We start from the raw sequence: 24833 nt of genomic DNA, 5'->3' as shown, positions 1-24833 counted from the left end.
TGGGTTTTGGACACGGATTTGGAGTGCTGTTGTCATGCAGAGGGTAAAAATGGCCAATAAACATCTAAATTAGAGTGGCGGATCCCAGAGCGACGGCCATGTGGGGAAATGTAATAATTCGATGTCACACACCATTTTTGTCGATGCAAAAGTAGTGTGCTGCTGCTTATTTTTTTATGGCAATGTAGGAAATATTTACTGCAGCCTGATGGCTATTGGAATATATTTCATGCCTTACATACTGTACATGATTTTCTAAACCCTTAGAAACACTTTCCCCACAAGTACAACATACCTGATTTGCTCTTCCTTTGTTGTCTTCCTTCATCACACCATTTTACCTTGTCTTTCAATCCAGTCCAATTCTTTAATCCCAGTTGCCGTATCTGCAGAGTAAATCTGTCATTCCACTGGAATATTCCCCCCTTTACCCACACCAGCTGTTTTTATAGCGTCTAGACACACATGCCGCTATTGATGCAACAAGAGGTGGGCACGGTATGCTGCTGGACAATGAGAATATCATGGAGCGTGGTTCTTCTCCTGATGCAGGATTAAAAACCCTCACGATTAGAGTGAGTACAGTGTACATTAAGGGCGGCTTAATGTACACTGTGTGTTGGCGAAGCATTAGAGTGCGCCTGTGTGTTCACCGTCTGCATGAATAAGCACATGGCTGGCATGAAGATTGTGCTGATTTTCACATTATCATCATCATACTTGTATTGCGTGTGTATATTATGTGTGTATGTGTGTGTGTTTATAGAGACTGCAGCGGCTATAGAAGCACAGAGGCCGGTGACTCAGTCTTTCCTCCAGCTGTTAGCCAGAGTCTATCCCAGTATGGGTCACCGGCGGCCAGCCCAGTCAATCATCAGGAGGTTTCCTGTGATAGCAAGCTTCTAATTCCGTTTCTGTTGACTCTGAAGTATTTACCCGTCTCCTTCGTGTGCTGTGGTTTCCAAACGAACTCGCTTTGCATGTCTGGAGCTCGTATCATGTTCAGGGTGAAGAACAGGGAGGCTTGCATGGACTTGTCTGAACCCTCGAGGCCAGGAACTTCTTTGCTTTCAATCCAAGCCCAAATCCCTGGCTACATGTTTGCATCTTTTATGTGGACTTGATTACAGTCGCGTCTAAACTGTTCCTCGGGACTAATATGATTAACCAAGGTGCTGCTTTTAGAATGATGCCACAAGGCCGGCTGTAACAGTCTGGAAAGCCCAGTGTGGAGTGCAGAGAACATGTGGCGATAATGGCGGGGTAGAGTAAATAACGCTGCCCCTCTGCTGCGGATGGTGTTGTTTAAGGGAAGAAACTCAGCAGTCTGCTGTTCCCTGTTTGGTCAGCTGCAGAGGGGCTTCTGGGTTTTTGAGGTACGTTGACGTCATCAGAAGAAAACGAGCCCAGATACATCGCTCCGCGTGGCGTATCAAAAGAACGGCCGAACACAAACACGCTGGCTGGCTTTTTCTCACAGTCCAGCTCAACTGTGAGAAAAATGTTTTCAATTGAGAGCTATTTTAAATACTGCATTTTTAGCTGAAAGTAATCCAAGGAGTGCTTCGTTATTACTGCCAACGCAAACATTTTCTGGTACTTTCCGTTGATAGTTCAGAGAAAACACAATGATTCTATTTATTCACTCACTCTAGCAGAGTCAAGCACAACTATGACATAGTACAGTTAGATTAAAGTGGAAAAATCCCTAAGAGTTGAAAAAAGAAGAAGAAAGGATCAGCATTTAGTGAATTAGTTGTGGTTTTTGCAGTGGAGGCTGTATTAATCTGATTTCTGGTTTCTTTGAGTTGTTCACAAATATTCGCCCCATTAGACTTTAACTCTTATCATAATTTGAAATCACATTCCACACCCAAACATATGTAGCCTAGAAACTACATATAACTGAACTTAGATTAGTCGGTTCTTTGAGCTTAGGCAGGCTGGTACCTTACAGCATTGGTGCACCTGAAGTGTAACTTGCTGTTCTCTGTAAGCTAAGCCTGAGAACAGCTACAACCTACAGTGGTAGGTTTTGAAAAATTTCAGCAAAGTGGGCGGAGCCAAGAGACACGGCCAAGTGTGAGGGTGAATGGACAGGGTGAGTGGCGCTGTGATCAGGACGAAAGACGCACTGTTGTCATCTTATCCACTGTGTGGATAAGTTGACAGCAGTGCTGATCCCTCTAGCAACTTTTTATCAAAAAACCAACTAGTGATAAATCTAGAAACTCTTTTTTTTGTTGTTGTTTGAGACTTACGGCAACAACGCTCTGCAGCTGAGCGAGCAGTGAGTGCTGGCATGATCTCTCCCATTTACCCAAGCACTGCATTCAGTATGACACAGTTGTCTGTTCAACACCATACCGTCTCCAATAGTCAGAACAGAGCATGCCCATTCCACATTGCAAATAAATCCCACATTTACAAAGCCGAGTAGTTGTACCAAGCTACACCTTCACAATAGGAAAATTGTTTGAAGGTGTAGTAGCTTCATTCGACCAGAAGATGCCAGCAGTGAGGCGGTTTTAGGTCAGATATTGCCAAACTGTACAAGTTTCAAAGAAATCTTACATTTTGCACAAAAACATAAAGATAGAACCCTAAATAACCGATTCAGACAGTTTCTCAGTAAAATGAAACTAATTTGGACGTTAGTTTCTCTTTAAGAGTAAAATGGAATGTACTCATGGTGACTTGAGTACATCCCATTGTACATCCCGGTGCAATGGACCGGACCAAGTTCAGGCAACAAAATGAACCACAGCAACTCCAAAGGCAAAAACATGAGAATGGGAAGACAAGAAGGAGAAAGACACCCCATCACCAGGCTAAGAAATTGGAAAATCTCCAATCAAAACTAGTCAGAGATCCAGTTGGTGTGCATAAGAAAACGGATCTACAGTGGTCAAATGCATTTGTATTCCAGCTGGAGAAGGGCCATCTAGTTTCCTGCAACAAGTAGATCTTCACAGGCTATTCATCAAGATTTGTTGACTAATGGGTTGTACCAAGCTATGTGCAATTAACTGTCTTGTACTTTTCTTGTGCAGCTCATACATGTGTTAGCCCATCTTGAACATCCTTTGTACAAATATGGTATATTCTTTGAAGAGCGTTGGTGAAGTACTGGATGATCTACAAATCGACATTCTGAGTCACTGAAATGTACATTTAATACATGTACCGTAATTATCCAAGACTTTAAGCTATTTTGACTCTTTAGATGAAACGCTGTGTTCAAATAACTGTCACTGTACTGGCCCAAGTGTCACAATAATGACAGTATGACTGTACCAGTCACATTGTGCACAGTCTGAGATGTTCCTCTTTTGAAGTGAAAGTGCTTTTTTCTCCCACAAATCTTTGAATAGAAGAGTGCTGTCTGGCCACACACGTCTCTGCCAGAACACATCACAGTGCCAAGCACTTTAACCCTCTCCCACTGTTGACGGCATGGAGGCTTTTTATCTCCATGTCTGCTCTGAAAATGCAGAGACCCGGTAGGAAAAAAAAGGCCTTTTGGTGACGTTTGACTCTCTTTCACTATGGTTAGCTTCTCCAGGAACAAATGGATAATTCTTTGGTTTTGGTGACTAAGAATCTGTATTTCTGCAACTCTTGCCTCACTTGGCAAACCAAGAAAGCTCAACCATCCATAACTTTGGTCAGAATTACATCACTCTTATGTTTTCTTTGAAATTTGTAAGAGTTCAAGCCTTCATGGACATTTGTCGTGTTTTTTTTCTGTATCAGCAGATTGCCAAAATTGGTTATGTGGACCAAAGATATTTAGTCTCGTAGCAAAACCCACAGGCCTTAATTTTATTAAGGGGGAGGGGGAAAAAAAACCCTCAAACTGTTCAGGGAGGAGAAGTCTGCTTTACTGTCACATGTGATGTGTCCCCCGTTTATCCCATTAAAGATGTGCACATTCTGGAGCAAATTTCGGCCAGATTTTAACACGCAACAGATTTGTTAAAGGGTGGAGCGGCTGCTGCATAAAGTGCAAACAAATCCAAACCAGAGGAAATTAAAGCATGGTTGCACTGATAATAAAAAAAAAAGAAGGGATAACTCTAATGAGGGCAAATTTAGTTTAGGAATGGAGAAAATCAACAAGAGTGATCCTTTAAGGCGGTTTATTGTCATTTGTGCAAGGAATTTATTCCAGTCAGTGACAGTGCCCCCTAGTGTCTGCAGTAGATGTGACAAAATGAGAAGTCTCAGTGCTTTGAGGAATCCCTTAATGTCTTTTGTTGCCGTGCCTGTGTTGTAAGGGCTCATCAACACCCAGTACTGCCAACTACAATCGCTTTAGGGATAACCACAGTCAACGAAAGGCAGCATTTAAAATGATTGGGAAATGCTTCTGTAATCACATAACAGTGAGTATATTAGGGGGAGGAGCAATAAAAGCACCTTGTTTTTCTTTTTTTACTAGAAAAGACTTCAGACACTTGTCTCCTTTTTATATCCTTTTAGAATAGTTTGATTTACCAGCTTCATATTGTTTTAAAGGTGAAAAAAAGATGGCTGATCAACTCCTGGGGTAGACTTGCGTAGTGTGACGCATTGTCCTTTTCAAAGACGTCTGTGAGAGCGTCTGTACAACAAACTGTTTGTGAAACTTTTTGGGGGTTGGTATTGTTATAATGTTTGCTGGTACTCACAGTTGGTGCCTTTCAAACGTATTCATATCGCAATAACTTTTTGTTTTTTAAAGCCTCTTGCTTGAACGTATTTGACTGCGAATTTGCAGGGTAACATACTGTAGCACCAACTGGAGATTTTTACCAGAATATGCCGTTTTCAATCTTCCTTTACATCTGAAAAGCACGTAAAATCACAGCTGCATGTTCTTTTGGGCCATATCTCTTAACAGCTTTGCACATTTAAAAACTCAAATATTGAAAATTTCTCCTTGGCAAAACAGCTTAAGGTCACTCAGACTAGGTGGAAGGACTCCGTGAATGTCAGCTTTCAAGTCCTGGCACAGATTCTCGTTCGGACCCTAACTAGGCTGTCCTGTTACCTGAGAGTATTTGATTTTTATCCGATGTAGCTTCAGGTTGAAACTACAATCAGCTTACCTGTTCCTGCTGAGGGAAAGGACAGTGTGTTTAGGCTGATATGCAGAACAAATTGTTACGTTTGGTCTTATCTGACCAGAACACCTTGTTCTTCTCAGCTGGAAAATATGACTTTCTTTTGTCAATGACTTTCTGTTTTCTGCACATCCATAAAGTCCCGTCAACAGATTCTACAATCTCGTTGTAGAATCTGTTTTAATTGTGTGTTCAATTTAATTGAACACACAATTAAAACAGTGTGTTCAATTTCACACACTGAAATTGAACACAGCTTGTTTAGCTGAATTTTTTTAGGGGATTCGTAGTGAAAGGGGCTGAATAAAAACCCATACCACACTTTTTATCTCTTTGTGATAGAAATTTTGTCAAACATAGATGGTATCCTTTCGTACCACTTCCTAACTCTTCACTACTTTGCATTGGTCTATTACATAAACTCACAATAAAACACACGGGTGTGAATACTGCGGTGCTTACAGTGTTTGTGTGTGTGTGTACACTTGTTAGATTAAGGCCTTCAAGCTGCTCGGTCATATTCTAGATCTCAGACACACGTAGTTGTGAGAAGTCTATTTGTGTCTATCAAATGAATGTCAAACTACATGCCTGCTAAAAGCAGCCTCTTATTTCAGAGCAAGGCTCTGCAATTTTCCTTCTCATGTTTGTGATCTGTCACTGCGTAATTTTCTAAATACAGCTGGTCTTGCTTCATGATTTTCACATGGAGTGTGAAAAATGAGACATCGTATCACGGGAGAGCGTGGTGTGGGAGAAGACTTTAGAACCATGTTGTTACAGCGATAAGAAGCTCTCTTTGTCTCTCTCTCTCTTTCTCTCTCTCTTTCTCTCTCCTCTGGTGGCATTAAGGAATTTCGGTAAAGAAGGGAGTGGCCTTACTGTCAGCCGGCTCACAAGCTCGCTGTTAGACGGCGCTTTATGCGGTTGTGGTTGAAAGGTCGAGGAGGGGAAGGGGGAAATTAAAAGGCAGCAGAATGTTTTGAGTTTTCTTTGCACTGAAATGTTAACTGAAAACTCATTCTTTGAACTCCCTGGGAAGGACAGAAAGGCCCTTTGTCAGTTTCAGAGAGCCTGCACTTTCATCTGTCTTGTTTAGCCATCTGGGAAGCAAATTGGCTGTTTCCTCTTCCCGCCGAGTGTTTTTTGGGGTGGGCATGGCAGCAGTCCGAGGTTAAGGGCTGGCACTGCCCGGCTTGGTGGATTACAGGTTAAGTTGTGACTTCAGCTGGTTGGGACGCAGAGCTGCAGGCATCACAAGTGTTGGCACGGGGTGCGGGCACTTCAGATGTGGTCAGGGCCATGTGGAAGCTTTCTAGGGTTTCTTCCACCCAGCCCAGTTTAGAACTCCCAAAGGGAGGGAGAGCGGGCTTCGCTGCAGTCCGAAACTCGTGTGCAGACAAACAAACCCAGGGATGTTTATTTGTAGGCGCGAGTTTGTGTGTGTGCGCATTTTCCTGATGATTGGCTTTGGATATGTGGTTCAGTAAATGTATTTGTAACCAAACTTTGGTTTTGTTTAAGAAAACACGATTAATAAATCGAGACGAAAAACATTTTCTAGACAAAAAAAAAGCAAGGAATTTTCTGAGTTTGAAAAGTGGAGGATGTGCTAGAAAAAACTCAGAAAGCTTGAGTTTAATCCCAGAATTTTTATAGAAAAACATTGAAACTTGAGTTTCAAAAGTTGAACATTTTTGACTCAGAAATTTCCATGACTTTGTTTTCTAGAAAACTTTTGAGATTAATCAAAAAATTTCAGAGTTTTTGGCCAAAGAAATTACTCTTCCTTTTTCCCTATTTAAAATGGTCCTAATACGTTGCCACGATGCTCAGGGTCAGTGAGTTTTATGAAAAAACCTTTCAGTACATTTTGTCAGCACAGAAACATAGAAGAAGAAGCTAGCTGCAGACAGTGATGTCAGCTAACTCTTGAACATTTAAATAAATCAGAAATACAACCTGTTATAGTTGTTCTACAGAATAACAATAGATGTCTATTTTGATTGATTTTGTTAAATTTTGTTTGTTCACATCATAATAACATCTTTTTGGGTTCATAAATGTGATTACAATGCAAAAAGTGGAATTCAGAAAAAAAAATAACTTAAAAAATGGAATTGGGGGAAAAAACATGAAACAGACTTTGGAATATAATGAAATTGATTTCATAGGGGCTTGCATTAACGTAACTATGGCAACCATTAGACGTTCTCGCCGTTTCAATGGGAAAATAAACATTTTCTTTGTTTAATTGAGAGGACCATTCCTGTGGCTTATGCTTGGGAAAGTCCTTAGTTTTTCACATGGAACAACATACTAAGGTCTGACTGAAAGATATACATACCTATCAAAAAATTATTTTAAAAAAAATCTAATTTCTTTTCACATGTCGACTGCAAGGAAATATTTAGCCTGAAAGTCCAAGAGACAACACCCCAGGCCTGTCTTTCCCTTCCTCAATAAATAATGTGTAGTCTTGTATTCCCTATTCTTATCCTTAGTTAAATAGTTCAAAATTTCCTTCTGTGAATACTTACATGCTTCGACTTTTGTTTTAGAGAATAATTTGTCACGTTGCGTGGTTCCCCACTCACTTCAAAATGGCAAAGTTCCCTTTTATGGTCACTTTCTGTCTCAATGTCTGTGAAACACTAACCATATTCACACAACATGACCTTCTAAATAATAATTATGAACTCTTCAAAAATGAGACATTCACTTGTATTCAGACACCTTGACCCCAAAATTAAAATCTAAGCATAAAGTCAGCAGTTTTAGTTAGACAAAAGAATAACATCCTGAGCTTTTGAATATGTCACAGATCACCGTTCACTCTGCAGTTTTGCCGTTCTCTTTCCATTTAACAAAGTCACTAAAACATGACTGCCCACCTAATCTGACCCACGGTAGAGGCCCATGGTACTGTTTCTCTGTAGAATCTGTCATGGGGACAATTATTTCTTGTTTGCTCCACAAGTTTGACCTTTTTTTCGAAGAGTGGAAAGAAGAAATCTATTGGCAAAAGAAAGTTCAAAACCATTTTAGGGCACACATCAAACGTAGGGGAATCAAAATTGAATTCCTGTTGAGGCAGAACGTCTAACTTTCAAAGTACATTTAATAAAATAGTATTCCATATTATCATAGAGATAAAAAATATTTCAAAAATGAATGACAAAGGCACTTAAATCTAAACAGCGATTGATTGTAGCATATTGCAGATTTGCGATGTGTGATAAGATCGGACCACTGCTCTTCACAAACCGTTGTAACTTGTAAGGTGAGCCACAATTGTAAAACACTAGCTGATGTTCCAGGAAAGCAGGGATGTATCCCACAACTATCTCCAGTAATGAATCTGGCTCATATTCAGACCTAAATGTAATGAGATTCTGTGGGAAGACTTGGCACAGACATTTTCCATCTATCCTGATTTAGCCTGAGTTGTGTAGTAGAGAAAAATGACCAAATATGTCAATTTCCTGGTACAGTTGATCAAGACATTCTCCAACTAGGTTTGGAGCTACAGTTGTTACAAATGTTTCTTTGCCAAAGTATTGACACTTTGAAAACCATTGACCCTTTCCCTTCACTTTGTAGTTTTGTAGAATGGTGTAGCAATAACAGTGGAAAAGTGAAAATCCATTCCACCTGAACATGGGCTGCACCAAAACGTGTTGTCATAATTGAAGTCTTTTTTAAGGCAGACATGAGATGAAATAAACTGAGCTCTGCTTTTTTGTTTTTATTTTGTATTTTTAGCTTGTTTATATTATGTTTAATCAAAACTTGTTACGTTCATGCAGACGCTCTGTCTGCGCTGAAGAACACTTTTACAGCCTGGGATGCTGAGTGCTTGATCTGCTGGGGAATAGGATCCACTTTCTGACAACTCAGCTGGCTTTTATTTGACATTTTTTGGGGTACTTATAGACTTTGTAGAGAATGCTGGGTTTTTAACTGGTAATTAGATTAAAACAAAAAAAAGTTGGTGATGCCACAGCACAGTTAACTTACTCTTTCTTGATGCAAGAATCTATTTTGCATTAATTCATTGCAATTAATGTAAAATAGAAAATGAAGGTATGTGATAAATGAAGCAGAAGCTTCTGCTACATTTCCTAATGGAGGTTTAGATGTGACTTTTATGTTAAATATTAAGAAACGTGTGCAACGTAGTCCAAAACATTATTAGTACAGGTTTTTTGTTTGTGCCCAAACTTACTGTAAGTAGCCTGTGAATCTATGTGTTAGATCAACAGTTCAGTCGCCCCTTTAAATAACATATTTCTAAGATGTTGATGTTTTAGGTGTTGCTCAAGGAAGCTTCATATCTTGCTTAAGCTGATTAAACAGCTAATCCAAAGAGAATGTGTCTGATTAATTCAAATATGATTATTTGCCATGTACTCATTTTAATTCTGCTTAGTCAATAAAAGCATTAGATGATTTTTTTTTTTCCCAGCCATCTGAAAGAAACCCAGATTGTTTAAACCAAGCTGAAATTGTGCAACCGAGCTGTGTAATTCTTCTGTAAACGTAAAAATTCCCTCCAGGTTGATCCTCACCAAACTCCACTTCAAACTGCGTTAATTCGATGCTTATAAACTTCTGGGGCTTTTCGGTGTGAGTCACTTGGGTTCTTTTGATCCGGTGACTAAATTTCGTTTCTTCAACCTCTTCTAATCTGCCTGCATGTGGTGAAATCGACGCTCATTTAAATCCCAAGTCTGAATTAGCCTGGGAACAGTAAAAGTATGCCTTGCAGCAAGAAGGTCCTGGGTTCGATTCCCGCACAGAGTTTGCAAGTTCTCCCTGTGCATGCGTGGGTTCTCTCCGGGTACTCTGGCTTCCTCCCACAGTCCAAAAACATGACTGTCAGGTTAATTGGTCTCTCTAAATTCTCCCTAGGTGTGAGTGTGTGTGTGCATGGTTGTGTGTCCTTTCTGTCTTTGTGTTGCCCTGCGACAGACTGGCGACCTGTCCAGGGTGAACCCCGCCTCTCGCTCGAAACGTTCGCTGGAGACAGACACCAGCAACCCTACTGACCCCACTAGGGAAAAGGGTGTTAGATAATGGATGGATGGACAGTAAAAGTATTTGGGGGAGGAATTAAATGTAAACAGAATTGTGTGCAAATCTTTTACATCCAGTGAGAGATTCGCCGAGGAAGTACACGTCCGCATGAATAAAGTGTATTTTTTCTCACTGAAAAAGTCCAGATTTCTCTCTCTTTTTTTTTTGTGTGTGTTTTTTTTAACTCTCGTGTATATGAGCGGGTGTACTTTGTGTCATAAACCTACAAAGTCAACTTTAGGGGTGGATTTGAATATATCACCAACTAATGAAAGACCACAGAAAGCCAAGGAGAGGCTCTCCTTTTAAATGTCCAAGCTAAACTCATGTGTTGTATTTTAAGAGCCCACACTTCTTTTCTTTTTTTCCTCCTCTCTCTGTTTCTCTCTCTCTCTCTGCTCACGGTCAGCTGCTGCAGAGAGCAGGAGTGCTGGCGAACCAGCTGCTGTTCCACACACTCGGGGTCTGATGTGAACAGATGGCTCTCTGGAAAAGAGGAAATGTTTTTTGATAATGGAAGAAGGTTGTAATTCTGAGCTGAGTCCGTCTATTTGAGGTCCCTTAAGTACAGGCTGCTCCCCGCCTCGTGTAACACACAGTTCTTGACGTGTGTTTCATTTTCTCAAACAACTGGTGTGTGTGTTTTTTTTTTTCCTTCTTCTCCTTCTTGTTCTTCCTCCTCATCTCTTTTTTTAAGTCGGCTATAGATCTAGTCCTGTCGGCTAAATTACTAAGACTGCTTATGTGAGCTGACATTTACACGGTGTTGGTTTTTGTAATTACATACAATCATTTGGTTTAGAGTGTCCTGCAGACAGTCAAAAAAGCACATAATCCAATTATTTCAGATGTGCTGCCAAATGGAAATTGGTTGCTGTTGCGTGTTTGTGTTTGCTTTTTACTCTGAGTCATTTTGATAAAATCTAAAATCTTCAGTCTACAACTTTGACATGTTTTGGATTTAAATCTTTTTTTTTTCAGAGAAATAATATAATATTTGCAGTCTGCAATTGAATTTTTCCAGTTTTTATGAACTTATTAGGTTATTATTATTATTAATTGTATCTCTGCTTCTCTTAGGTGTTGCATTTGATATCCATCTTTTTTTTTTGGTAATACCTCAGAAATGTTTTAGCAGAACCAGACTTGCTTAAAGTGCCAGCGGCTTTGAAAGACTGTAAACATTGCAGGTTGCAGAGTTTATAAGTGCCTGGCTTCATTCTTTTCGTGGTAGTCAGCTTCTGGTAGGTAGTGTTCCTTCAAGCTGCATTCATTGCCAATAAATCTCTTCACATTTTACTACATTATAACCACAAACTGTTCCTGCTAAAAGGGATTTGAACCCGGGACTGTCTTGCTGCGTTGGAACAACGCTACCAACCGCGCCACTCTGCATCCAACGTTATAATGTATTTGTAGAGTTGGGTAGCAACTAGTTACATTTACATTTCGGCGGAGAAAAAAAAGTACTTTTTGGAGTATTTTTTGCTTCGCTGCACTTTTTACTTTTACACAAGTAATTTTATTTTGAAGTATGGCAACTCTTACCTTAGTAAGAGTTACTTTAGTAAGAGTTGCCATACAGGCCATACAGGTTTTAGTAAAACTTCTGTATGCTCATCCTGCTTTTAGTAATCTGCTGAATGCAGACCAAGCTAGTTCTAACCAACAATTCGCCAGACACACACGCAAACGCACACGCGCGCACACCTGCGGTTTTTGTTAAAGCTTCATACATTTTATATTGAAAGAAACTGGTTAGAGAAAAATGTTCATTCATTTTGATACTTAAGACACAAAAATTTCCACATAACTTCATATTTTGGCCCGGCTGATGATGTCATTTTTAAATATTAAATGATTGATGTTTTGATCAGTTATTCAGTACTTGAGACACCTGTTTATGAAATACTTATTTATCCTTGGGTAATTTCTTGGACAGCTATTTTACTTTTACTTGAGTTGAATTAGTGCTGCTCTTACTTGTACAATTTCCGGGTTCTCTATCCTCCTCTATTTACTTGTTTATCCATTTCTGTGAGCGATTTTATGACCTTTTTTCCAGATTTCATTACTTTCTTCTTGACCAGTCAGTCGGTGAATAAAAACCTTTTCCCTCACATGAGTTGATTAGTAAGCGATAGCACAGGTGGGCTTCGTGGCCGCAGGGAGATCAGCATCCTCTCTTTGGAATAACCTCAAAAGGTCAAAGGTGAGGCGGTTCCAAAAGTTACAATTGCGATACGGCAGGTGTGGGATTCCTTTATGATTTCCAGCTGGTTGTCAAAGGTGAGCAAGACAGAAAGCCGTAAAAAGGTCAGACAGCATTAGTATCCGTCTTCTGTATGCAGTTTGTTTAAGAACCGGTGACTCTGAGAGTGGAGATCACACCAGACTGTCAGCAAACAACGGTCTCTTTAACACACGGCTGGAGCAAAGCTCCTTCAGGGAAAAATAACCTGGCGGGTCAGAGGATTTACGAGGCGACTAGAAATCCTTACTCTGAGCATTCCTGTTCACAGCGTACACTTTAGAGCGACGTAAGTGTTTGCTTTGTGTGTACAAAAATTGATATTTTTCCTTCACACATTTAGAGATGGCATAACCTGAGATACTAATCCTTGTGTTCCAACAAAGAATGGATCAGAATGAGCTTTTTCACTTTAAAGAAAAAAATGGCTCTCCAATCAATCTGTACCACTCTGTTACAAGCTGGAGAAATGTTAACAATGTGTGTAATGTCAACCTGTTAGGATTGTCAGGAGTCCAGTAAAACAGGCAAGTGCATGCCTCCGCTGATTGTGTTTATGTATCAGAATTCCTTATCGCCGCAGTAATCAAACACCGCATACCACGGCTTAACACACCACTTTTTATGTTCTATGTGTTTTATGTATAAAAGCTAAACCGTATGTCTCATACACATATTTTTTTCAAAAGAAAAATTGTTTTGTTTTGAGAATGGGTTTTGGCTTTCCCACAGACTTCTACTGTTTTTGCTTTTTCGGTGCACGAAAGTGTCCCAGATCATTTGGCACATGTTAAAATCAGGCAGAGATTGTGTCAGGTAATGTAGAATATTTTCCAAAAAGTCATGAGGTTCATCAGAATTTGTGCTTTTTTAATCCAACTGTGACGTAGGTGGTTTTGGCCTTGAAACTTTCCCATCAATCCCACCGTTTTCCCCAGTCTGTTTGTTTTGTATTTGCAAGTCATGAATTGTTCTCTCAATCTGCGAATAATAGTTCTTACTGTATTTCGCTAGAGTCCTAAAAACTTAGAAATGCCTTTGTAACCTTTTCCAGGCTGTTCCTGAATTAGTTCATTTCTGTGATGCCTTCTGTGGTCTACTTCACGTTGTCAAACAGGTTTTACTTAAGAAATCTCTTGATCCTACAGACCTGGTTGTAGTTAAATGAAACTGAACTCTGCTTTTTTTAAGAAAAACAAAAAGGTTAACGAGGGAGTTTCCAACTCCAGCTTTTCAGTTGGACAGTGTTAAACAATTTTGGGAGGAACATTCAAACTTGAAGATGAATCACGTTTTGGTTCTTTGCAGAGTAAAAAAAACAACAAAATCTAACGCTTTGCTTTTACTTAACTATGGTACAGATTTTTGTAAATTGAGAGCGTAGGGGAACTAAATCTCTTAGGGATAATCAGAAGCATGCCAAAGTGTAGAAAACTGTCTGCACTACACGTCAAACATTGAAGCAACACATAATTTTGATGGAACACAATACATGTGCTGAACCACTATTACACCTACGTTCCTGTAACTTGTTGAGTTAATCTGACTGGCTGTTCGTCTTACTTGCCCTGAAGTATATGCCAGAGAATAAACATCCTGTCCTGTAAGACTGTTTGGCCGGTGATTTCTCTCCCTCCCTGCAAAGTACGTTTAACTCTTGCTGTGATAAAGCGAGGAACATTCTTTTTGTTCCTCGCTTTGTCGGGGATTTTCCCATCTGCTTTTGAATACATAGGAGTTTTCAAACTTTAAATAAAAATAAAATAATAATAAAAAAAAAGTATGTCCAGAATTAATTTTTGAACTGAAGGAAATATTTGTGGTTCTGCGTTTCTTCCTTTAAAAAATAATCTGTGCAGCATGTTTCCAGACACTTTCAGAATTTAGTGTCGTATCGTATCATCCCCTTCTTAAAAGTAATGGTTTAAGTCTTTTCTCTCTTTTTTTGCCAAAAGTGATTTTTTTTGTTGTCTTTTTTGTGCTGCATAAATCACAGAGGTGATGACTTTTTGTGCAAAAAAATAATAATAAAATGACTTGGGCCTTTATTTTAGGACGGTGACAATATTCATTCAGCATGGTGAAATTTCAAAACCTATTAACACGTGGAGCTAACTCTGGAAAAGTAGCAGAGATCCATAGCGGAAGGGGAAATTTTTGTTGACAGAACTATTTCTCATAAAAATACACAAATCCATGGACGATTCTAGACGTGGGGGCAACTGGGCCTTGAAAGAGCATTTCAAGTGGCACCTTAAAGATGCAGTATTGAACTTTTATCTTAAAAAATATAGTTTTTACATATTTGTTAAAATTGTCATCATGTTGTCATAGTATAATATGTGACAGATAATCTGTGAAAAGATCGATCTCCTCCACGTCCTTCCTGAGCTGCTATTGCCATCTGAAGAAATGCACCGTAACCTGACGAAACAACCAATCAGAGCCGGGGGGAGGGCCTTAGAGCTGTCAATCAACCTCCTGTACACTAATGGTGGTTTACCTTTCCAGCAAAACCGTTTCAATGCCATCTTTGGTGGCTATGCTAGGTAGCATTAGCATTCAAAGCTAAGACCTACCTCCTGGCTCTGATTGGTTGTTTGTAGTAAGCACTGGGAGAAATCAGAGGAGCTAAATTTTTTTATGTTTTTTTTTTTTTTAATCAAAGATTAACTGAGTCATACTATATTGTCACAACATAGTGACAGCTTCAACAACTATGTAAAATATTTGTTTAAGCTTTAATATATTAAATAATGAAATATTTGCTGGGTTCTTTTGCTGTTTTTTTGTTTTGGCTTTTTTTTATCCTTTCTTCTGTGCTTTCATGAAAAACCCTGAACCCACCCTGACCCCCTTGGTAAATCTTGTCTGGAACTGCCAGTGATCGAAACTTTTTGCTATGAACATTTTGCCATGAAAAAATATTGAGAAACTCCAAAGAGGTATAAATACTTTTACACCACCACTGGAACAGATGAGAGTTATTTAGTTAGTCGCTGGCCCTGTTTGGTTCCAGCCGCTGTCTGTGGGTGATCGTCGCACGTCCTCCGCATCCTGTCATATTGTTTGTCCTTACAGGAAATGGCTTTCTCCCTGGAGGAACGTCTCCAGCTGGGGATCCACGGCCTGGTGCCGCCCTGCTTCGTCAGCCAGGACGTCCAGCTGCTCAGAGTCCTCAAAAACTACGACATGAAAAAGGACGACCTGGACAGGTGAGACACTTCCGCATGAAACCAGCCAGGATGTCGCGGTGCGTTCCGACAGACTTCGTATGTTATCTTGTGTATGAGTTAAATCTCATCTGATCCTCTGTTTGTGCAACCAGATCCTTTGTGCAGAGCCTTTCAAAACACAGAAGGCAGATTAGCCATCAGTCCTCTGAGATCATCCGTCTTCTCATACCATAAATTTTACTTCATGCTCCCTGATCTCCTTTTCCACCCTTCCTCCATTTAGTCCTTCTTCTCTGTTTTTACAAAGTCCTAGGTGATGAAATAAAAGCTTCTTGCACGCTAACTTGCATGTTTTATATCCACTAGGTGCGAGCATTACACAACCAATGTGCCAACCTTTCATTTTGGGTTTTTTTAAGCAGCTGAAGTCATCAGCAAATTTGCTTTTCCATAACCCAACCCTCAATCATCAGATGCTCATCCAAAACTGCACCATTCTACATTTTCTCAGGGAGAAAAAGTGACTTTAAAAGTGGAAAGGAGCAGGGCTGTTGTCTTTTTAAAGTGTAGAAACGACAGTCCATCAGAATCTGAAAACAGCAGTTCCCCTGCTTTCAGTGTCACTAGTTGCACTTGCCTCATGAACGTGCCCAAAACTTTGTCGATGTTCCGCTAATCTCGGTAAAACGCAATTTTGTAATTGCTGTATTTCCATTAAATAAAAAACACAGTCAAAAACACAAATAAGTGTGTTAATGTAATAAGTCATTGAAAAGCATGTCGCGATATTGTGCTCCTTCTACTTCCTGTGATCGTCTGTCGTTTTCGCCAGAAGTACCATCCAGTTTTTCGATCTCGTGTGATGCGGAAAAAGTGTTTCCATCGCAGTTTTGACACAGCCAAAAAAAAAAACCTCATCCTAGTGCATAGTTTTTTGAAGCCGGCACATTTCCATTAAGTGAAGTTATTTTTGTGATTCCAGTTTGTGCAGTTATACGGTCAATGGAAACGAAGCTACTGTCCATTTTCAAAGCAGCTCTGCTTTGGTACTGACTGCTGGATGCCATCATTTATTTAGATGACTTTTTAAAATATGGGCTTTCAGTTTTATTTTCATCAGTTGTCTCACATTTGTGTTGTATATATTTTAGGAGATTCGCACAGCAAGCTCATGGTTATGATCTTGATTGATGGCGTGACCACTCTGCTATTAGGAGAGGTGGATTCCAAACTGTAATGAAGACATATGCATGTAATTAGAGCAAAAAAAAAGGAAATATATTCCACAGCAGCTCTAAAATGAAGCAGCTGATGTTCAAAAGCCAAAATTCATCAGCATGTTCTTATCGTACTGTTTCATAATGCAGTGGTGTGTGTCTCTTGCTCTTTCCGAGGCAGACTAGTACCCACCATGGTTTATAATTCCCCACTGTTTTTTGTTTAACAGTCCCCAGCACACAATTTAGCAGTAGCAATCTGCAGTGATGTGTTGGAACTTGATGTGGTGATTCAGGCTGTATTCCATTTACTGAAAAAGTTGTAAAAGTTATAACTCTCATGTAGGAATAATATCACCACCTCCCAACTTAGGTTTTTAGATGTGCCAGAGGTACAAAACACTGGAATTAAATGGCTTAATCACCTCCTTCTTGCATAGATCAGTTCTCCAGAGCCTTGCTAATGACCTAATTATTCTATTCAGGTGTGGTGCAGCAAAGACACATCTAAAAGTTGCAGGACACCGGCCCTTGAGGACTGGAGTTTGACACCCTGCCTTCAAGGGGGAATATTATGTAAAATCAACTTTTTTTAGCCTTACATCATGTTACAATGTTATTCCCTCATCAAAAACATACCTGGAGTGTTGCCAAGATTCTTTCATGCATGTTTGAGAAATCCTTTAATGTCTTGGGTCTACCCAAAACACTTGGGTAGACCTAGCTAAACCTTCGAGATGCAGCTCCAGCTTCAGTTTCAGCTCCTTCAGACTAGCCAGCAGCAATTAGCAAACATCTGGTAGATCAGCGCATCTGCTGAGCTCATTATACGAGCTACAGTATGTCTCAGTGTAACATCGCTAATAGATGTTGAAGAGTTAATAGAGGAGCAATGTTGTGGTGATTTCCTGGAGGCGGAGTTTCAGAAAGAGCAGGAGCGTTTGAAGAGACAAAGGCCCGGTTTCAAGGTGCTAAATTACAAAATCAAATTTCCTTTAAGTAATATTTGACGTACATTTTCATGACAACTAAAGGTAAGATAGTCACTTGATTGTGCTATAAAATACATAATGTTACCCCTTTAAACCTCAGTTGGTTGTTGTCCGTCCATCACAGCCTTTGGTTTCCCTCAGCAGACAGACTTTGGGTTTTTGCAAACGGCATGTTTGATCTTGTTATTCCATATAACAGAAATCTTTCATCAGTTTGCTGTTTAGTTAACAGCCATAAAGCAGATGGTAAGGAAATAAGATGCAAAAACATGTTTTTTGTTTTCTAATGTTAATTTTATTTACCTTTTTAATTGACCCTTTTAAATATATATTGATGTAGCAGATCTCCAAAGAGCACCTGGTGGAGCCTAACCTAAAACAGACAAAGCCTGCATGCTGCTCCTCCTCTCAACAACAGGCACCTTGTGTTCATGGCTTTATGGAAACCTCCCTGATTAGGAACTGAGTCCTTTCTGGCAAACAGCGCTTAATTTAGGTCACACACATGCCTTCATTTCCCACTCGGTCTATAGAACAAAGAGTTTGTGTCACATGTCTGCAGGTCCACTTTCATCTTGTATGTGTTTTCAGTCATTTGGAAGTAATACAAAAACGGCATTAAAAATAATTGTTCTGCATAAATCGGAATTGAGTGCAGTTCACTCACGCAGCGTTTTTGCACCCTTATGGACGTCTGAGTATAAGAAAGAGGGAAAAAAAAGTTATTCGGTCTAGCAAATGTCATCACTGAGATGCAGAGAGCGTTAAAGTTTGACAGATTCTCTTCATCCTCTGACTCTTGCAGGTACGTGTTCCTGATCGGGCTCATGGACCGGAACGAGAAGCTCTTCTACCGACTCATAACATCAGATGTGGAGAGGTTCATGCCTATTATTTACACTCCCACTGTGGGCCTGGCCTGCCAGCAGTATGGCCTCATCTTTAGAAGACCAAGGTAGATCACATTCCTGGCGATAGCTTTACTCTTCAGCTTTTTGATGGTCCATTAGGATAGGTCAGGATTTACTGTCCCGGTATTTGGTTTTCTTAAAGTGTTTTGGTTCAATTTCATCTTCCTTTCCTCAGTTTGTCTTTTCTGCTCATCTGACAGGTGTTCTGTGTGCATGCGAGAAGATCTAGTCATATCAAAATGCCAATATGTTCTTTATCTGCATGAAGTTTGTCTTGCTATTCACTTGCTGTAAGCATGTGTCTTTTGAAAAACCACAAAATATCACTATGCCACCTTGTCGTATTTCTGTTTTAGGCTTTTATTTTTAAGTAAGCCAGGAAGTTGTTCATGTTTTGACTGATTTTAAATTATTTGCAAAGTAGCATTTTGGGTAGAGAAAGGAAACGGCCACCGAAGACACAAATGTAAACTGTCTTCCCATGTCTCCTCCCAATTGTCTCGAGTATTTTGAGCGAACCTTTAGAATGTTTAAGAAAATGTGAATTAGCCGTGTTTCCATCTACTGCTTTGGAGCAAGTCAACCAGGTTACTTAAAGTATAATTTTGTCAGGTGTTAGCGTTAAGTACGGCGGTCATAAACAAAGATGTAGAGTTGCAAACTAGCATGGAGCAAATACCTCCCCGCCGAGCTGGTCTTAGAATTTTTTTCAGAGTTCTGTGCCTATAGTGAAGAAATTGTTTCAAATTTTGTCATTTCCATCGACCTTTCTTAATGCGATACAAAATGCGTATTTGCCAGTCTGTCGCAGGGCAACATAGAAACAGACAGGACACACAACCATACACACACACACCTAGGGAGAATTTAGAGAGACCAATTTACCTGACAGTCAAGTTTTTGGACTGTGGGAGGAAGCCGGAGTACCAGGAGAGAACCATCGCATGCACAGGGAGAATATGCAGACTCAATGCATTAAGACCCCAGGCCGGGAATCGAACCCAGGACCTTCTTGCTGCGAGCCAACAGCTCTACCAACTGTGCAGCCCACTGGTTAACCATTAGCTGCTTAAACCACAAAGACTAGCATCTGCTGTGGAGCTAAAGTGCTAAACGAAGGGTTAGTTCACTGTTTCCCACTGAGTCTGAACTTGCGTGTCTGTGATTCAAACCTGAAATTCCAAAGATTGATCAGACTTCAACTGGACGATTCCTCATTGTTGGGTTTTCCCAAACAACATTGGAACTATCTTGTTTCATTCTTGTGAATCCAAACGTCTGCAGCCTACTGTCCAGTCTAACTAGCTGGTGCTTAACACCTCCCACGTTTTCATGTTTTGTAGACATTTGCTGTCAAATCCTCATCATTATTGGAGTTGCATCTCTTCCCTGATGTTATATTAAACTTTTAGTCCAGTGTATTTACCTCCATTTGGTGTGTGGTTTAAACCTGGTAACATCAGAAGCATGCCTTGCTCTCAAAAGAAAGGATGTGTTGTTACTTTCTCCCATTGTTTAGTTCCTGGGAGTGTGGCCCCACCCGGTTTTTATTCATTGCTGTACAGTACTCCTTGTTCTGTTTTGCCATTACACTTGTGTCGCTGCATGTGTGGCAAAATCATTCCACTGGTCATGCCAGCCTCTTGACAAACGCAGCAAATGGAGTCCACTGGTAGGAACCGATTTATCATGCAGGAGCTGCTGCCAGCTTTTATTCCTTTGAGGTGAGAACCTGTTGGTTTTTTTTCTTGTTAGTATAACAAAGGAAAGTGGGAAAACATGACAAACCTTTACCACATGAGTTCAAACTCCCACTTGGGAGGTTAGGAAATCACCCAGTGGTAGGCCACACAAATTTGATAGCACATCATGAACACTTTGGTTAGTGAAACATGCAGTCTTTGAATGACGGCAAATGTCATTTTTGACATTGTGTAAATGTATAAACACACTGGCTAAGACATTTCTGATTGCACTTATCAATTAAAACAATAGTTTTCCCAACTTATGTTGAAACTAGACTCTCTGGCTCTGTGTTGAGTTGTTTTGTTTAATCAGTATTTGATTTAAGAAAGCAATGCTCAATGAAATGTGATTGCGTTCATTCATTTGGAAGTGAGAGCAGGGTCCCTTGCTTTGACAAAGGACATGTAGATTTCTGTATCTCCTCCAGATTTACCTGAGTTGTGTCTGTTTCTCTGATTAATCCCCCTTACTGCTACATCTGTTGGCTCAGATTTCTTGGTAGGTTAGCAGTTGTGGCATACACTTTCCATTTTCAGATGGAGGTAGAGCCAGATTAGTATAGAATATTTATTGTTATTATGACAATAAAACAAAAACATTTGAGTGCAATTCTCCTGATAGAAACAATATCTCGCTTAAAAAAATAAACTATAAATAACTACTTACATCGCACTTATCCCTTGACATCAAGTTAAATAAAAACTGAACAAAACGGAACTTTTGTTCAACATAAGTCCAAAAGATGTTATGAGAGCACAAAAGATGCTGAAGGACCTCAAAGTAAAGAGTGTGTTTGGGTTCCTGTGAGCAGAGTTGCAGTTTGGAAATTAATGGAGAACAGAGGGAACAATATCCGAGTGAAATCAAGGGACAACCTGGTCTCAATTGGAAAAAGTACATTCTTGGTCAGAGTTATGAAATTTTCTTCTCCCACACCTTCACTCACACACGTGTCAAAACCATTTTTAAAAAATTGTGTTTGCCTATCTGGTCCACGTCTTTCCCTGACAGCAACTCCTCCAAAACCCCCGGCAGCAGCAACCAGCTGATAGCCACGCCCCCCACTACCCCTGCCAGTGGTGTATTCAGGGCTACAATGTGTTTTACTTGGATCTGCTCCCTGCTGTTAACCAGATTCATGAGGTGTTGAGTGTTTTTACTCTAATTAGCCTCAAAAGAGAAAGACCACCCCCATTGTGTTTTGAACCCTCTCGGTCTCGCTTACGGCACACTAACTGCTGTTCTAAACGATTAAAAGGATGAATATTCTGGGAATACAGTCCAGCTAACCTTTTAAAGATATTCTTGGAATCCAGAAGCCTATTCACTAAAACCAAAGATCTTGACAATCTTTTGAAACACGGCATGCATTAGGAATATAGCAAGGTTCCAAATAGTCACAGCTGTTTGAGGATTTTCCCCCAACTGGCCATCCGCTCTGCGGCGGTGCTGCTTTGTTTGGTGATGATTTCATTCATGCTATTCTTGTGCTTATGATTAGTTGTGGAATGACGGGTTTTCCTAATGAAGCCCAAATAGCTTTATTAGAAATGCCTTGGCAAACCAAATTCTCCCATGCGCACAGCGCTGTTACCCAACATCTCTCCGTTTCTCCATCCACGCAGAACTTACTGGAAACTATTTCCATCCTGCTTTCCCTCTTCTCACACTCAGCTGGCTGGAATAGTCTGCTTTTACACTCCGCCTCATTGGTTGTGCATGTGAGCAGGTACTTCTGCCAGATCCCACAGCTTCTATAGGTAGTGTTTTTTTTTTTGTTTTTTGTTTTTTTTTTTCAATTTGGGCAGGGGTCTGCTAACCAGAATCCAGCTGGTATATTTCTGACAAGCCCCAACAGATTTCAGTCAAGCCATTTCTCTTCTGTGGCATTATGTAAAATTTATGTTTTTTAAGCTTACATCATGTTATAATATCATTCCCTCATCAAAAATATACCTAGAGTGTTGCTTTGATTCATTCATGCATGTTCAAGAAATCCTTGAATCTCCCATGGCAACCATTCGGGGTGCCTAAACGTTCGTTCTCGCAAAATGCCATTTATTTCCTCCAAGCGGGGCTTCCTCCTCACAGAGCAGACCTCGCCTGTGCCTGCTCCTCCTCTACTCAGCTCCTCTAGACTAGCAGCAGCAGCAGCAATTAACAAACACCTGATGGAACTGCACCTCATCATGCAAACTACTTTTCACTCCAACTCAACTAAGAATGGTTGTAAACAGTATAATGGAAGAATTATGATGTCCTGTAGGAGAAAGTGCAAGAGCTTCTTAAAGAGACAGGCCATTTCAAGGGGTCAGAATTCTTGTAAGATATTAGAAGAATATTAAAAGAATGTTATATACAAAAATATATATAACATTTTTGTAACTGAAGGTAACATAGTTACTTAATTTTGCTATAAAATGACACAAAAGACGTATATCCAGTGATGTAACACAAAATAATTAATTAAAAAAATCTAGTAATATGATATAGCAATAAACAAACTGACAATTATTGTATTATTTTCACAAAATCTCACAACAAAAGATGCAACACAAGTGCTTGGAGGAATGTGTGGGGAAATCAAATTCATATGCTTGATGTGAGTAAAATATTCCAGTTTTCTATATTGTATCCATTTAAAATAAAATGAAGTTGAATTAAATTTATTCAGAGTTGTTTTGTTAAACCTAAACAAATATCAGAACACACATATTAATACACTACCAGTTTTTATTTATTGATCCCAGTTTCGTTAAAGCAACTACCACTCAAACCGTTTCTGCCTCTGTTCAGAATCGGCATCTTTGGATGTAGGTTACCGATGGCAATCGCTCTCATTTTACAAGCTCGCCGAGTCACCTGCCGCTCTGAGCAGCAGACTTAACAAACAGTTCGTGTTTGGAAAAGTATGCACGCCGTGGCCCATTTTCTGAAAATTCACAACTTTTTATTTATTTTTTTTTAATCTATACATATCTCCTTGAAACAAAATAAGCACAAAATGAACTCCTTTCAGAAAAATACTAGTAAACTGGAGAAAAGCAAAGCAGGCTCAGGAAAAGAACAATATCAAGGATGACTCAGGTGAAAAATATCTCTGTTTCCTTTCTAACCCTGATGGATCATAGATTATTCCATGGGTGGGAGTTATGCTCCTCCTTATTGGGAAAGCACTGCTGTCAACTTGAATCAATCAAATCTTCTCCCAGCATGCCTCACTGTCCACCGATTGCCATTATCTGCAAGTGTCTGAGCAGTTTTCTTATAAATATCCTTGATAAAACTGCGACAGACTGGCGACCTGTCCAGGGTGTACCCCGCCTCTCGCCCGGAACGTAGCTGGAGATGGGCACCAGCAACCCTCCCGACCCCATTAGGGACAAGGGTGAACAGAAAATGGATGGATGGATGGATGGATGGATCCTTGATAAAAGCACATCTGCGTGGAAACTTCTCCAATATTATCTTAAAACGGAAGAATCAGCAACATTTATTCTTACTCGATCTATTAAAACTCATTAATAATTCCAATCTGATAACAATATCCTGAACTGTATTTTTGACAATATGGCTGCAGTTAACCAAATACTGTTAAAATAAGCAAATGGTGATTAAAACCAGGAACTGTGTTGAAATTTTGTTGAAAAATTGCAAAGTTCTTGTTTTCAGTGAATTATTTCACTCACTCTGTGTGACGTTGCCTTTGTGCCTTCTCTAAAAATAGTTAACAATTGGTCACAGGTGGAAGGCTTGAACCCTGCACTCATCATTTTATCTTATAGTACTCAGAGAAGTATATCAGGCAACCTATTCAGATCAGAGCATCCACAGTTTATTCATGATATGAACATGTTTAATAAAGGTGAAAATAGATTTGCAACAAAATTAGACAATGTTGTTTATAGTCTACGAAAAACATATTTTCTTGTATTTTTTTTTTGTTGGATTTTTACGAGTGTTACAGCCAGACTAAGAAAATTTGTCTTTAAATTATGAGAATAAAATTATAATATTTTGAGAATAAAGTCATATTATTAGCAGAATAACATTGCACAAAGTCCTGCTGCTGATCATTTTATACTGATGTGTTAAAAGATTGAGCATTTCCTTATTTGTTTACAAAAAAACACAATAACAGGAAAGCAGCTCAGTTTCTATTTGACTTTTTACTCACAGGACTTTTTACTCCGTAGAAATCCTCTTACTGGATTACAGAAGTCACCATATGTTCAACTAAGTGTGTGTGTGGGCGTGCGTGTGCATGTGTGCGTCTCCGGACCACCATGGTAGCAGATTAGCCCTCTAATCACAGCCTCTCAGGTATAAAGACTTTCTGTGTGGAAGCAGCGG

The 24833-nt window shown here is 39.7% G+C and overlaps 1 protein-coding gene across 2 annotated transcripts in view; it reads left to right on the top strand.

The window, feature by feature from the left end:
• The window catches only part of me1 (malic enzyme 1, NADP(+)-dependent, cytosolic), an 89232-nt gene that overhangs the window by 19844 nt on the left and 44555 nt on the right, over window positions 1–24833 (top strand). Inside the window, exons 2-3 of one of the 2 annotated variants that reach the window (XM_028018604.1) lie at window positions 15520–15653; window positions 18629–18778. In XM_028018604.1, coding sequence (XP_027874405.1) covers window positions 15520–15653; window positions 18629–18778 — 284 coding nt within the window. Of the gene's footprint in view, window positions 1–15519; window positions 15654–18628; window positions 18779–20349; window positions 20459–24833 lie in introns of those variants that run through there. The other variant, XM_028018605.1, reaches the window with a different exon arrangement.

The sequence above is a fragment of the Xiphophorus couchianus genome, chromosome 5, assembly GCF_001444195.1.
Source record: "Xiphophorus couchianus chromosome 5, X_couchianus-1.0, whole genome shotgun sequence".
NCBI lineage: Eukaryota > Metazoa > Chordata > Actinopteri > Cyprinodontiformes > Poeciliidae > Xiphophorus > Xiphophorus couchianus.
The sequence above is the reverse complement of the archived record's forward strand: the minus strand, read 5'-3'. Positions and strand labels throughout refer to the sequence as shown.